At 42.5% G+C, this 14,712-nt stretch overlaps 1 protein-coding gene across 2 annotated transcripts in view; it reads left to right on the top strand.

Moving 5' to 3' along the window:
- Window positions 1-14,712, top strand: part of SCRN1 (secernin 1) — a 45,839-nt gene that overhangs the window by 7,850 nt on the left and 23,277 nt on the right. For both annotated transcript variants that reach the window (XM_016135965.2, XM_016135963.2), the window contains exon 2: window positions 8,629-8,788. In XM_016135965.2, the coding sequence (XP_015991451.1) occupies window positions 8,630-8,788 (159 nt within the window). In that variant the 5' untranslated portion in view covers window position 8,629. The remainder of the gene's footprint in view (window positions 1-8,628; window positions 8,789-14,712) is intronic.

Raw genomic sequence — 14,712 nt, 5'->3', positions numbered from 1 at the left:
ATGACCCAGAATTTTCATTTTTTTACGATTTTTAAATAGACAATGTTTCATTTCTTCTTGCTGACCACCCAAATTGCAGTATTTTTGGAACAAAATAACAAAAGTTTGTGAGCATTTCCACGATTAATAAAAAAGTATCCAAAGGATATTTCTTAGCAGCCTTACTGATTTAGGAATATTCAGCTACTCGAAATGATACTTAACTCTTCTTTTTTCTGGCTCACATGCTTACCTTCTGTTCAAGGCAGACAGAAGATTCCCGATAGTCACCAAAGGATTTACCTTGTATTGATATTAAATGAAGAACACTTTTTTGGAAAAGGGCATTTAAAAAAAGTTGGATGAGATTATTTCTTTAAAGTAATAAAAAAAGCAAAACATTTAAATAACAATTAATAAGCCTAATCTTTCTGATTATAATGTAGTCTGATTTTCCAGTTTTAAAGCTAGAGGCTGAGAAGAACACAGCCTCCTACACCCCCATTTGTCATACTGGGGGACTATCCTGCTTTCTTAAGTTAATCAAGGATGAGTTTCACCCACCTTCATCTTGAAAGCAGAGCGTATTGATGCCAATGCTATTGCTGAATCCAGCAACATCCAATTAAAAGGGAATCGTTTCCTTAAAAATAAAATTGAGATGCAAGATGGCAGAATGTTGATGGCACTTGAGGCTGGTGGATGCCATGAGGGGTTTATTATACATACTCTTCTCTTAAGGGGTTTATTATACTCTTCTTTCACGTGTGGGTTGGAATTTTCCACAGTAAAAAAAAAAAAAAAAAAAAAAAAAAAGAGTGAGCCAGGCAGGAAAAAATGAATAATACTTTCAGAAGCAAAGAGATTAAACAACGTATACTGGGGAATATTGCACACCAGTCTGAACTGACTGCATCAGAAGCACCTGGGTATTTGCTAAAAATATCTATAATGGGATCCCAGCTCAGACTTACTGAATCAGAGTCTCCAAGGAGGGCAGTCTAGGAATCTGGCATTTTAACAAGCTCCCTATACACCATTTTGATGCATGGTCAAATGGGAATACCATGGATTGAACCACAGCATGGGAGCTCCTAGTCAAAAGTAGATTTTCCTGATTTTTTCCCTCATTGAAGATGAAATGTAGATACCCCCTTTCCCCTTCATTTGCCCAACAAACATTTATTGTGGTCTTATTACGTGCCGGTCTGTGTGCGAGGTACCAGAGAAGTAAGGGTTTACAGAAAGAGTCCCTGCCTTCACTGGGACTCAAATGGGATGAGCAGAGAATGCATTTTAAAACTCGAGAAGAGATTAGGCAAGGCAGAGGTAACCAGGTAACCAGGTAACCAGGGGCTCGCCTCAGTCTCCCGGGACACTAACCTACCAAGCCAAAGTAAAACCGCTCCCCATCCTTCCTGCTCCACTTATCCTTCTTCAGAGAGAGAGGTATCTGCGACCCAAATAAATTACTCATATGTAGTAACGCCAAGAAAACATTCTCCGTATTAGATAAGTCCAGTGCTATTTCTAACCTTAAAAGGATTTTAAATATCTTATCCCATGCTGTCCTTTTAAAAAATTATTTATTATAGAAAATTTCGAGCATAAACAAAAGTGGAGAGAATAGTACAGTAAAATACTGTGGGCTCATCACCCAACTTCAGCTATTTTTATTATATCGCCGATCTTGTCTCATCTGAACTCCCAGCTTTCTCCTTGCCCTGGATTACTTTCATTATATCCTCTCCCATGGGAAGATTTCAGCATGCATCTCTAAAGATCTGGGCTTTTTCCCCTAGACATAACCACAACATCGTCATAGCTAAGAAATTAATAGTAATTCCTTAATATCAAATAGCCAGTTGATGTTCACATTTTCCCAATTATCTAATACAATTTTTGTGCAGTTTTTTAACATCGGCATCTGAGTAAATTCCATTCATTGCAATTGACCGATATGTCTCTTAAGTAACCTTATCTCTTCAACTTTTTTTTTGCTCGTAGTTTTCGATGTAGTTGTCGAAGAAATCAGATTTGTCCTAGCGAGTTTCTCGTAGACTGGATTTGCTGATCAGATCCCTATGATGTCATTTGTATTCTCTGTAAACCGATGGTTAGATCTAGGGGCTTGATCATTCCAGTTTGGTTCTTTACGCACATTTTAGTTACACTCTGGAATGTGAGTGTGTCTCATGTGCTCGGTGCAACCCATTGGTGAGAAGGTGAAGGAACGTAATGGGGATTGGTGCAAAACTGGCAAATGCATCACCATAATTGGCAGGAAGGGGGAAAGTGACCATTTCTTGAGTGCCCGCTGTACACAGCCACTGGACTAGGTGATTTCCCCTTGCTCTTGTGCAAACACTAGTGCTACGTTGTGAATGGGGGCTTGGTCCCATTTCCACATGCACAGACTCTGACGCAGAGGGACCCCGTAACCTGCCTGTTTCTCACAGTTAATGGATGGAGTCAGAACATCAACAAGGGTCTGTTTGTCTCTAAAGTGTGTCATTCTTTTGCCCTTTACACATGGGACCGGGTAGGCATTATCCATGAGTACAGTTGGCCTGGCATTGAAAAAAGGAAAAAAAACCCAAAACAATAGCCCAAGGGTGATGCTAGGCGGCACTTTCACTAACCTCGGTGTCGGGGTTGGCAGGGGTGGTCCTCCCCGACTTCATTCTTGCCGCGATGCAGGAACGTGGGTGCACTGTTATCAGATCTTTTGAATTTTCAAGAGAAGCCAAGTATTTGAATTTCTATGGAAAAATCCATAGATTTTAAAATGTTGGCTGCTATGTTCAGAATTAAAACAATAAGAACGCTATCTACGCCAACACTCCGGGCCAAAGCGAACAAAGGCGCGGACTGCCACCCGGGTCCCACCTCATGATGCTCTTGAAACTAGAGACCGGGAAGGCGGAGCAGCTCATCAAAGGCACGGAGTGACACTGGAGAAAATCGTCAAAAGGTGGAAGAACATTTAGGCAATGGCAAGGAAGAAGCCAAGTTTCTGAAGTCTGAGCAGATGAGACCTTGGCAAAGCAACAGCCTTCACCGTGTACCTTTCCTTATCCCGGTGACAACTGAGTCTTTGCTGTGTCCCAGATCACAGTCTGAGCACTTTGTAAGAATTTGCAAGTTTTAGCTCCTCTAAACCTCACCACGACCCCGTCATTATTTCTGTTATGTAAAGGTGACGTAGGGCTGAGACTCAAACGCAGGTTGACTCCAAAGCCTTCTGACTTACTTAATATTGTCCTCCTACTATTAGATAGTTTCTAACTCAAGGCACAGAATGTGAGAAGCTGGAATTCACTGGCCGTGGACCCCTAAAGCTTTATGCTTTGCTCCCTTGAGCCTTCAGTGAAACTAACTTAGTAGCATCTTTCTTTCAGGCAGAACTTGATGAGTCTGAGTTAATTGATCAGCTGGTGTTTACATCCCAATTTTTAGTGAGATGATTCTTTCCCACACACCTATTTATTCCTTACTATTTCAATAGCAGACATATGAGCGAAAAATCGACTTATAAGTGAGCATCGTTTGTCCTGTTTTCAGTTCCGAAGGAATATCAATGCTTTAAAAAATGAATCTATCAATAAATAAAATAATATAATAAAATAATTTCTTCTTTGCTTTTCCAGAAGATGATAATTCACAGACACGAGGTTTAAATGTATGCAGTCTGCTCAGGCAAGCTGGGAGCTTAGAGAATAAGGAGGCCCAGCTGGACTTGACTTTGCGCAAGTGAAGGTGCTTTGTCACAGTTACTTGCACGACAGTTAATAAGCCCATAGCTTATAAAGACATTCATTTCTCCGTCTCAGGCAATTTAGGCTTCCTTATGACTAGCTAAGGTGACTGATGAGGGACACTCTTGCTTCATGGAGATAAAAGGGCAAGGGCGGTTTGGCAGGCAGGCGAAGAAAAAAAAAACCCCTACCGTGGCTCAGGGCATTCACACCCTTCAATAACTACTCAGTGAACTTGAGGACAAAGACCTCTTCTCCCAGGGGCGGCTTCCTCTCTTCTTGTCTAGACATTCTGAAAGTGGTCTCCTAGTTACAGGGGGACAGTGCTCCACCCCTGCAAGCCTGGACCCAGCTGCCCCTCACTAGTTAGAGGATGCATGTTGGAAGAAGCCGCTCCTTTGCTGTGAACTCCAGGGAATCTGGAGTTCTTACATCTTGTTCCCAAGAGGAAGTCTTGAGTCCTGAGAGAAGCTTGATAAAGAGGACAGTGATGGTTAGAAACTGAGTTTCGGTGTACTTTACCAAGGCTGATATGATAGCACAATATCTAAGGCTGTGAGGTCTAGTACTGTAACCTCTAGGCACATGTGCCTATTTAATTAAAAAAAGTATTTTAAATTGTGAAATACACATAACATAAAAGTTACCTTCTTAACTATTTTTAAGTCTACAGTTTAGTCGTGTTGAGTATATTTATATTGTTGCGCAACCAATCCCCAGAACTTTTCATCTTGCAAAACTGAAGTTCTTTACCCATTAAACATCCCTTCACTCCCTGACCTCCCCCCACCCAGCCCCTGGTCACCACCATTCTACTTTCTGTCTCTCTGAGTTTGACTGCTGCAGGAACCTCAAGTAAGTGAAATTATACAGTATTTATATTTTCGTGACCAGCTTATTCCACTTAGCGTAACGTACAGATAAATGTATTTTAAAATTATCTTAACAAGCGCTTATTAGGATATGCCTGTTCATTTAACCACGCTGGGGTTAAATTAGAGTGTTTCATTCATTAGAACCGTTAGCTTATTGCTAACCTGGCAAGAATCCTAATGGGTATTTAGCACAAAGAAGCCTTATTCAGTAGACCTACCCTTTAAGCCTGTTGCTTTTAAAGATTTTTTCTTGAGACCCACAGGCAGAGAGAAATGCTGTATTTCAACCCCCTCCCCCCCCCCCACATATATGTGTGTATGTGAATTCTCAAATTTAAAATTCAGGTTTCTTGTACCAACATTTACCCATACTGTGTGAGATGCATATATATTCTTTTCTAAAAAATGCTTCTCTCAAAAAAAATTCTGATCTTATCCACTAAATTGAAATGGTATCCACTCGATTGATTTCATAAGCCACGAAAAGGCCACAATGTGTAGTTTGGGAAACACTGCTTTAGACACAAGTGGGGTCCTTTTCAGGCCTGTCATATAACCCTGCACATCCTCCCCACCCCCCAACTCTGGGTCCCCATGGCTTAGCAAAAGGCTTCAGAACTACTCCTCAAAACAAACAAGTTTTGAAAAAAAGCCATCAGTCATGGCTTTGTTTTTGGATAAGCTCTGTTCACTGATTGAATGTTGGTTTAGGTAGAGTGTAGTTATAATACAAAAAAAAAAAAAAATTCATTATCAAACGTTATACTCTGTTTCTCAAAGCCAAATATAAATGAAAAAATTTTAAGCAGTGTATTTCTGCATTAGCATGTGTGATTGGGAATTACTTGACTTTTAGTTTATTTTTCTTTGTGGAGGAGGAAAATATGACAGTTGATAATGCTGTATAAGGTTATAATGGAGACAGGAGAAAAATCTTAAAGTGTTTCCTGTGTCATGCACGAATAATGTAACAGTTTATAAAAATCCTCTAAATAAAATTTTCAAAAAACAAGTATATAGATGAGTTAATTTGTTATATTAGTTTTAAAAACTGGTATGTTAACCAGTATTTTGGTAAATAATAGGAACAAAATTGAGTTTCCTTCGGTCACTTCACAAGGATTTTATCTGGGGCTCAGCAGAGAATTGGCTGCCCGGTAGGCCAGTTTTTCTTTTTTTGTAAAGGAGATAGTTGCAGGAGTTCTGCCCCACTGTTTATGTGAATAATATAGTAATGAAAATTTGTATACACCTTCAGTAACTCTGAATTAGGCGGACTGTAAAAAAAAAAAGGTATCAGAGAATAACTATAATAACACTGAATAAAAAATTTCTTCTTACTCAATATTAATATTACTCAAATAAGAAGAGTTTGCCAGTTTTGAAATTTTAGATGTGTCAGGACATAGAAGTAGAGCCATTTTTTTTCTTTAAAATCCCCAAATTGGTAGTGTCCCCTGGATTTATCTTTAAAAAAAATCATTTTCGTGATCATATAAATACTTACAAGAAAATTGGAAATTAAAGGAAAATATGAAAAAAAAGAATTCAATGGTCAAGCTACTGCTATTAATATTTTGGGCACATTTCCTTTTAGTTTTTTCTATGTGTAGTTTTACATAGTAAGAATTTATTTTGGACTCTCTTCCCAAACCACTTTTCCCATTCAATTAAAAACTCCTTATAAATGTGTTTTTAACGATTTTATAGTATTCCACCATATAAATGTATCATACATTTTTAGCCATTTTTTCTGATGCAGGACAATTACGGCTTAGTCAGTTTTTCACCTATATAAGTATCTCTGTGATGAACACTTTTCTGCATAAATCTTGCCGTATTCTCGGCCATTTCCTTAGGGTAGAAACAGGAATAAAATTCCTTGTTCATCCTTTATCTCCACCTAATGAGCTGTCCCCCCTGTCCCCATCACAGTCGGCTTCTTTGAAAAGCTGTCCATATGCACTGGCTCCGCCTCTGATATAAAACGGGCTTAAAAACCTTCAGCGGCTTTAGTGTTTATTATGGGCCAGACACTAAAATCCTTGCCTTGGCCTTCAAGGCCCAATGCGGACGGAGGCCCAATGCGGACGGGCCTGCTGACCTGCCTCCCAGCCTCCCCCCCGCCTCTCTCTGGCCTCCGCCACGCCGGCTTTTTCCTTTTGTGGCTCCTCCCCCTTTCTCCAGACACAGGGCCTTCAAACCTGCTATCATTTCTCTGAAACAGTCTCCCTCCTCATGCATCTGTCCTTTGTGGAGCAAGGGGTGACATACCTGCTTAGAGGAGGTGGTTGAAGGGTTGCAGAGAAGGGAAGGTGTCAGAGGCTCATTTAGGAGGTAAAGAGGGGGACTGACCCGAGAAGGTGGCCGTGAGGGCCCCTTCCGCGCTGTGTTCAGAGCTGGGAGTATGAGATATGCGTCACGGGAAATAGACTCGGCGGGCAGGGCTCTGTCACTTTCAGTTTCTGGAGAAAAGGGCTTGCTTAAACACAGTCCACCTGTCGAGTTCACCAGTGGCTTCCTAATACTTGTTTTCTTCAGGCTTCTGGAAGCATCCTGCCTCCTCTTTGCTAATTCAGTTTATATGGTGATAGCATGTTTTGTCGTTAGATTAAGCAGAGGACTTCACGAATAAGTACTTCCAGGATCACTGGAAGCCATTATATAAAAATCTTCATTTCTGGGTTTATTGGGAAATTGTAATGCTGCTCTGTCCAATGGGATTTCTACTACCCACGTGTGACTATTTAAATTTAAGCTAAAGTTTGTAATAAAATTAACAATTCAGTTCTTTAATCACACTCACTACACTTCAGTAGCCTCATGAAGCTCGCGACCACCATATTGGACAGTGGAGATAGAACAGTTCCGTCATCGTAGAAAGTCTTTTGGACAGCAGTAGTCTGGAGAGCAGAAAAGGATCCAGCCGAGTCATCTCTGAGGCTTCGGTGTGTAGAACGGTGGTCCAGGAAGAATACGTGGACAGTGTTTTGGAGGGGGAATACTAGCTGTTAAGGACTAATCTTTTAGGATGCTGCTGCAGTGGTCCAGCCTAGAGATGATGGTGCTTGGGGAAGGGTGGTGGTAGGAGAGGTGGAGAGAAGTAGATGGTTTCCATACGGATTTGTATGATCCAACCTACTGGATGGGTAATATGTTAGATGATGGAGAAGCAGATGGTAAGGATAGTTCTTGAGCTCTGGATGCTCCAGTGGGACAGGCGGTGGAGCCAGCTACTGGCATAGGGAACCCTGGAAAGGGACCCAGTTTGGAGAAGAAGGTGATGAGATCAGTGTTGGCTATTTGGTAAGCAGTTGGGTCTACGGGTTCAGAGCTCAAAGTGTAGGTCATTGGCACTTAAGTGACAAGGGAGGCTCCGGCCGTGGATGAATTTTCCCTGAGAGAAAAGGGCATTAACTGAGGAAAGCAGGATCAAGCAGTGAGGATGCTCAGTGGCCGAGTAGACCCGGAGCAGCTGGAGAGGTGGGAGGGAAACCGAAAGGTGCTTGAGTGTTATGTCATTGAGGTGGAGTAGAAATATATACATAAAAGAGGGAGTTATCTTTCCATTTAAATCTAGACCCATTTCCATCACCGCCCCCACATCTGTTATATGGCAGCCATGCATTTCTGAGGCACTTCTGTAGGGCACGGTTACAAGGTATATTTATTTATTTTTCCGTTACGGTGACAGATTGCAGTGCGCGTGTGTTTCCTGCCGGGAACAATAATCTGCTTTCCCTTCTCTTACATCATCGCGCTTTTGGCTGCCGCGCTGTTTGTTGCAAACCCGAGCCCGTTTAATCCCACGGAGTGCCAAACAGTATCTGGTCTCGGGGGCGCTGTCATTCTACTCCAGGTGCCACACCTTCATTTGCCAGCTGGGATCTCTTAATGAGCTGGCGGCACACAGTTCAATACTAAAACTGGCGAAACGTGTTTGAAGAAGTCGCTGTTGGAATGTTCCGCGCTAGGCCTGCTCCCATTCCCTTGCCTGGTGATCTCTCCCTGTGCAGGATGCCTGTGGCTCCTCCGAGTTGCTGTCTGGTGGCCTTCCCGCCGCGTGCGAAGGACGGTCTGGTGGTGTTTGGGAAAAATTCAGCTCGGCCCAGGGATGAAGTGCAGGAGGTTGTGTATTTCTCGGCGGCCAATCACGAACCCGAGAGCAAGGTGGAGGTAAGTGATGCGTCGCACTCGCTCGATTAGCAGTTACTCTGTTTCCTCGGCTTTGCTCAGCATCCCTGAACTTCTTTCGGGGACGCCTGCTCACTCGTCAGAGCTGTCATGTCAACCCTGTTGATTCCCATTTTCATTAGGTTTGCTCGTCGCCTTAATAATAGGGTCATACAGAGAATTCTGTGTTTGTGGCTGTGGCCCTTATTTTTATAAAGTACAACATCTGTGCTGTTCCAAGTCAAATCTACAAAACCAGGTACAGGCATGCCTTGGAGATATCGGAGGTTCAGTTCCAGACCAGTGCAATAAAGCACAGGGGTATGAGAAAGCGAGTCGTAATCTTTTTGATGGTGGAGGGTCTTGCCTTCGATTTGTAAAAAACTCAACATCTGTTGGGTACTGACTGATGGGGGTGATCACTTCATAAGCTATATAAATGTCTAATCACTGTTGTGTACCTAAAACTAATATGATATTGTATGTCAACTGTAATTGGAAAAAAACACCCCACAATATCTGTGAAGTACAATGAAACAGGATTCCTGTGTGTTTGTAGGTGCCTCGTTTTTATTTTTGTCGCCTCTACTCCATCGTCTTTTTTTTTCCTATAGGTAACCGACTATGCTCCGGAAGTTTTTTGGCTTATTCTTCCATTAAAAATTGCATCGATTTGTAATAAACCACACACACACACACACACACACACACACACACACACACACACGTGCATATTCATCCTAAGCCCTTTCTTCCTCTCTCGGGTGAATAACAGCATGCCATATACACTTTTCGGTGTTTTCAGCTAGAAGCGTCTCTCGGAGACCACGCCACATGGTATGTAGAGAGATTCTCCATTCCTCGTCGGGAGCTGCATGGCGTTCCAGTCCATGAGTGTATCGTAGTTCAGTCAGTCCCATACTGCTGGACATTTGGGTTGTTTTCTACTCTTTCTCTATTACGAATTGTGCTGAAGCGAATGACAATCTTGTGCATCTGTCACAATGTCTGGCCTTGGTTTATATATTTTTATGTTAAAAAAAATTACCCATCAATTTCTCTTTTGAGTGCTTGGATAAAAAGTTTTTGTTAGTATTTTCGGGAGGATCGATGCCTAGAAACGGGATTGCTGGGTCACCAGGTAAAGAAGTATGTAACTTTGTTAGATATTATCAAATTTCCTTCTGTAGGTGGCATACCATTTTGCACTGAGCGATGTTATGTGCACCAGCCATGTGTGACAATATTCCCAGTGTGTTGTCAGACTTTCAAGACAACTATATTATGTTAGTTTTTTACATTCCGCTGTTTTACTAAAATTATTTTGTTGGTGTGTCAACCCATATCATTGATGCTTTTGGGTTTTCCAGCTATCGTGTTATAACGCCTACCAATAAAGATAGTTGGACTGTTTTAACACTTCTAATTATTGTCTTTTCTAAGCGGGTTACAGCTGGGATCCAGTGTTAACAGAAGGAGAGAGAGTGGGTCCCTTCGTCTTTGTTCCTGAACCGAATGGGGCGGCCTCTTGTGCTTCCCCGTGAACGTGCAGGCTTTGGGACTGAGATCTGTGCAGCTTTATCGTGTGGAAAGGTGCACATCGATTTCCGTTTTGAGTGCTTTAACAGAAAGCCCCACGGAATAAGGGCTGCATTTTGTTAAAGGTCTCTCCGGCCACTTCGCAGCCACCTCGGCGGCTGAGGTGTCTTCGAGTCACCTTTATTTCGCTGAGCAGTGGCCCCAGAGCGCAAGCGTCGTGATGCTGGCAGTGCAGACGCGGCCGCGAGACGCTGCAAAATGTGCTTCCTGGAGGTGAAAAGGCGAAGGTTCTTGACTCAATAAAGTTTTTTTTTTTGTTATCATCTCACATCATCATCATAAGGGCGACAATACACCTAAGATACTTGGAGAGGGAGAGACCGCATTCACGCGACTGCCGTTATAATCTATTGTTATAATTGTTCTATTTTATTATCAGTTATTGTCGATCTTTTACTGTGCCTAATTTATAAATTAAACTTTATCATAGGTCTGTTATGTATAGGAAAAAAACATGGTATGTGTAGGGTTTGGTGCTATTTGCGGTTTTAGGATTCCACTTGGGGGTCTTGGAATGTCTCCTCCACAGGTAAGGAGATCTACTGTGTCTGAAATAAATATGTTAGAAAAATCTAATTTCTTTTTTGGAGGATAGGGTAAATAAATTAATATTTTAGTCTCATGGTCACGATTGTTTCAGGGAATAGAATGGATTCTTTTCACTAATTAACTCCTGGTGTATTTTTTCTCAAATATGCTGTAGGTCGAGATATCTCCCTCGCATAATAAGTGCATCTCGATCCGTACCAGAATTCGCCTCTCAGGCGGCCCTGACCTCTTTTCTGGGTTGCATATGTGTGTTTTGAGCTGCCCTGTACATTTCCATTTTCACATTCTGCGGGTAAAATAACCTCACAGGTCAGAAGCCAGGTTCGTCTTTCCCATCTCGTTTGCTCCTTTGCCTCTAAACAGCGTCCTTGTCTGCCACACAGTTTAATCTAGAAACCAGAGGGAAACATCGACCCTCGTGTTCCCACGCACCCCTGGATGCCCTGGGGACGTCCCCGGGGACAGCTGTCGCTGAGTCCTGCTGCTGCTTCTCCTGTGTCCCCCCATCTCCTCCCGCTCCCCCCATCCCAGGCATCCCCCTCTCCCTTCCGTAATCGGCTTATTGGTGCCCCAATCTCTCTCTCTCTCTCCTGGATTCTTATCCCTGTGGTCACCAGATTCCGCCCCTGCCCCCCAAACACAACTCTGTCACTTGTTTAAAAACGTTGGGCTGTGTTTACAGGATGCAAATCCAGGCTGCTTCGTATGCCGCACACAGCTCTTCCCACCTGGCACCCTGCTCACTCTTCCTTTCTTTCCTCTTTCACATGAGTAGACTCCATTTTTTAGAGCAGTTTTAGGTTTGCAGAAAAACGAACAGAAAGTACAGGAGTTCCTATATATAAGCCGTTACCGCCCCCACCCCACCCCCCAGTTTCCCTTCTTGTGAACATCGTGCGTTCGTGCGACTGGCGAGCCGGCGTCGACACCTTCTTACCCGCTAAAGCCCCCAGTTTACCTCAGGGCTCACCGTTGGTGTTGCACATCCGACGAGTGTGGGCAAATGCGTCATGACATGTGTCCGCCGTGGCAGTATCATGCAGAGTCGTTTCACTGCCCTAAAAATCCCCCGCGCTCCGCCCCTTTAGCTCTCTTTCCCCTAAGCCCTGGCAGTCACTCATCTTTTCCCTCTCTCTGCAGTCTTGTCTCTCCTGGAATGTCATGTCGTTGGAATCAACGGAGTATGTAGCTTTTTCAAATTGGCTTCTTCCATTTAGTGAGATGCATTTCAGGTTCCTTCGTGTCTTTTCCAGGCTTGATAGTACATTTTCTTTAAGCGTTGGATAATAATTCTATTTTCTGGGTGTACCAGAGTTTATTTGGCCATTCGCCTATTGAAGGATGTGTTAGTTGCATCCAAGTTCTGGCAGTGAGGAATAGAGTTGCTATAAACATTTGCGTGCAGGTTTTTATATGGACATAAAACTTCAACTAATCTGGGTAAAGATACTTTCTAATTAAGTTTACATTTTGAATAGGGAACATACTGATGTGGTTCACAGAGTAAGTGATACTAAAATGATACTAAAATGGTTTACGGTGAGAAACCTTACTCCCCCCTGTACCTGGCTACTCTGATTCTCATCTTATGTGACCCAGTCTAACAATTTCTTGCACATCCTTTCAGTGTTTTATGCAAATAAATACAAACACTTAGCCTTCTTTTCTTTTCTTTGTTTTTTCCATGAAAGCTTCACATTGTATACACTACTCCAAAACTTGATTTTTAAATATATAATTTTAGACTTACAGAAAATGTCTGCAATTTGCTTTTCTGGTTCAATAATAACACTTTGTAAAGACTTTCTATATCTGTACATAGCGATTATAAGTTTTACAGCTGATAGTAGCTCATTGTGGAGATAGTCCATAATTCACTTATCACTCTGCTATTGGCAGACGCTAGTCTAGGAAGTACAGCCGCAGAGAACGTTGCACGTAAGTCGTTTCGTGCATGTGTGGGTATAGCCCTGGATATACTTCCAGATGCAGGATCACTGGGTCACGGAGTAGTTTTTCTAGTGATTGGCTTCCATAAGCATTGTACAATTCCTTGCTTACTTTTCTATCCTCATTGTTAATTTTTCTCTCCCAGCTTACACCATCGGCCCCAGCTACACTGAGCTGCTTGCCATTTCTTGACTAAACCCCACGCTTGTATTTCTCCGTGTTTTTGCTTTTTCTGTCCTTTGGTGAGAATGTCCTTCCTCTCCCCGACTTGGTGGACTCCTATGCATCCTTCAAAGCCCCAGCACGGATATGCCCTCCTCCCTCTAGCCTGCCCTGTTCTGTGAGCATGTAGCACTCTGTGCATGTTCTGCCATTACAAATCGATTAAAATTTACAGTCACCTGAAACTAGAAATTCGAGTTCTGGCCTGGAGGCGGGGTCCTGGATTCCAGTCTTGCTGTCCTCATTTACTGCACCTTGGGTCTCTGAGACTCAGTTTCCTCATTGGCCAGACGGAGATCATAATGTCCACTGTGTCTGCCTTCCAGGGTGTTTTTGCGAAGCACATGTGAGCTGACATGCGAAAGCACCACGTAAACTCTAAGGAGAACATTGTGCAGAGAGGAACGCGTTCTTTTTTAAAGAGAAGAATTAACTAGGTTCAAGAGATTCCGTGATTCCAGATTTCAGTTCCCAAACTCCTATCTTTAGCACATGCCTTTGAATCTGCTTTTCAAATTTCTACTTATGTCTTCAATGCCCTTACAGTTACACACCTGTAACTTGTTCCAAGTATAGAATGATGAGTTCTTTTCCGTATTTGGGCTTAGGAGCCACCATGATAATCCTGTAACTTTCATAAAAGCACTCGCTAACATATTGAAATTATTATCTTTTAACTATGAAGAGTGAGAACTTGCCATGAAAACCCAACCGATTTTTCAGCCATTTCATGACATTTTGAACATACAGATTTTGGCGGTTTCCCTAGAAATGTCATACTTGAGTGCTGAGGTCCCAGGAACTCATTTTCTGAGAATAACCATGTATGAAAAGTCATCCCGATTGCTCATTTGCTCGCCCACCCACCCTTCCAGCTGGTCCACCCTTCTCGACGGTCTTCCCTTCCAGTTCGTCCGCGTACTCACCCCTGCACCCTTCCCTCAGTCTGTCCACCTGTCTGCCCATCTATCATCTACTGTGTGCCCAGTTTACTTTGCTTGAGACTGCAGGAATAATAAACATGGCCCTCCAGCACGAAGATCCTCAGTTTCTAAAATTACTGCATGTTTCTTCTATTCAGCGGCATAGTTGGCAGATTGGAGCACTTTATTTTAGGTTCTTTAGTCTTTCTCAGGTGGATTCTGGGTTTTTAACTTCTTTTGGTTGCAGAGTAGGATGGATAAATATGTATCTATTCGTGAAAGCCCCTTGGTCCTCTCTGAGGATGCCATACCTCTGTGCATCACAGGACTCTTCTCAACTTTACCTAAGCTCCGCTCCTCCCTATGGGGAGGCTTGCTGAGGAAGCAAATGTGTAATTTCCTGGATGATGGTGATGGTGATGATGATGTGAGTGCATTCCCCTGGGTGGGTATAGATCTATTCTTATATGGTTGGACTTTCTATTTGGGGGGAAAAAATGGATCCAACATTAGAATATTGTATACCAGAAAAACAATGGATTTCAACTAAAGTTTATTTTATTTATACATGGTGTCCAAAGGAATGATTATACCATAATTTGTGAGGACAGAATTACTGACAGCCAAGTCAGGTCTGACACATAATGTTTTTTTAAAAGATTTATTATTACATAATAAATCTCA

This window comes from Rousettus aegyptiacus, unplaced genomic scaffold, assembly GCF_014176215.1.
Source record: "Rousettus aegyptiacus isolate mRouAeg1 unplaced genomic scaffold, mRouAeg1.p scaffold_m13_p_13, whole genome shotgun sequence".
NCBI lineage: Eukaryota > Metazoa > Chordata > Mammalia > Chiroptera > Pteropodidae > Rousettus > Rousettus aegyptiacus.
This window is presented reverse-complemented; position numbering and strand designations above follow the sequence as displayed.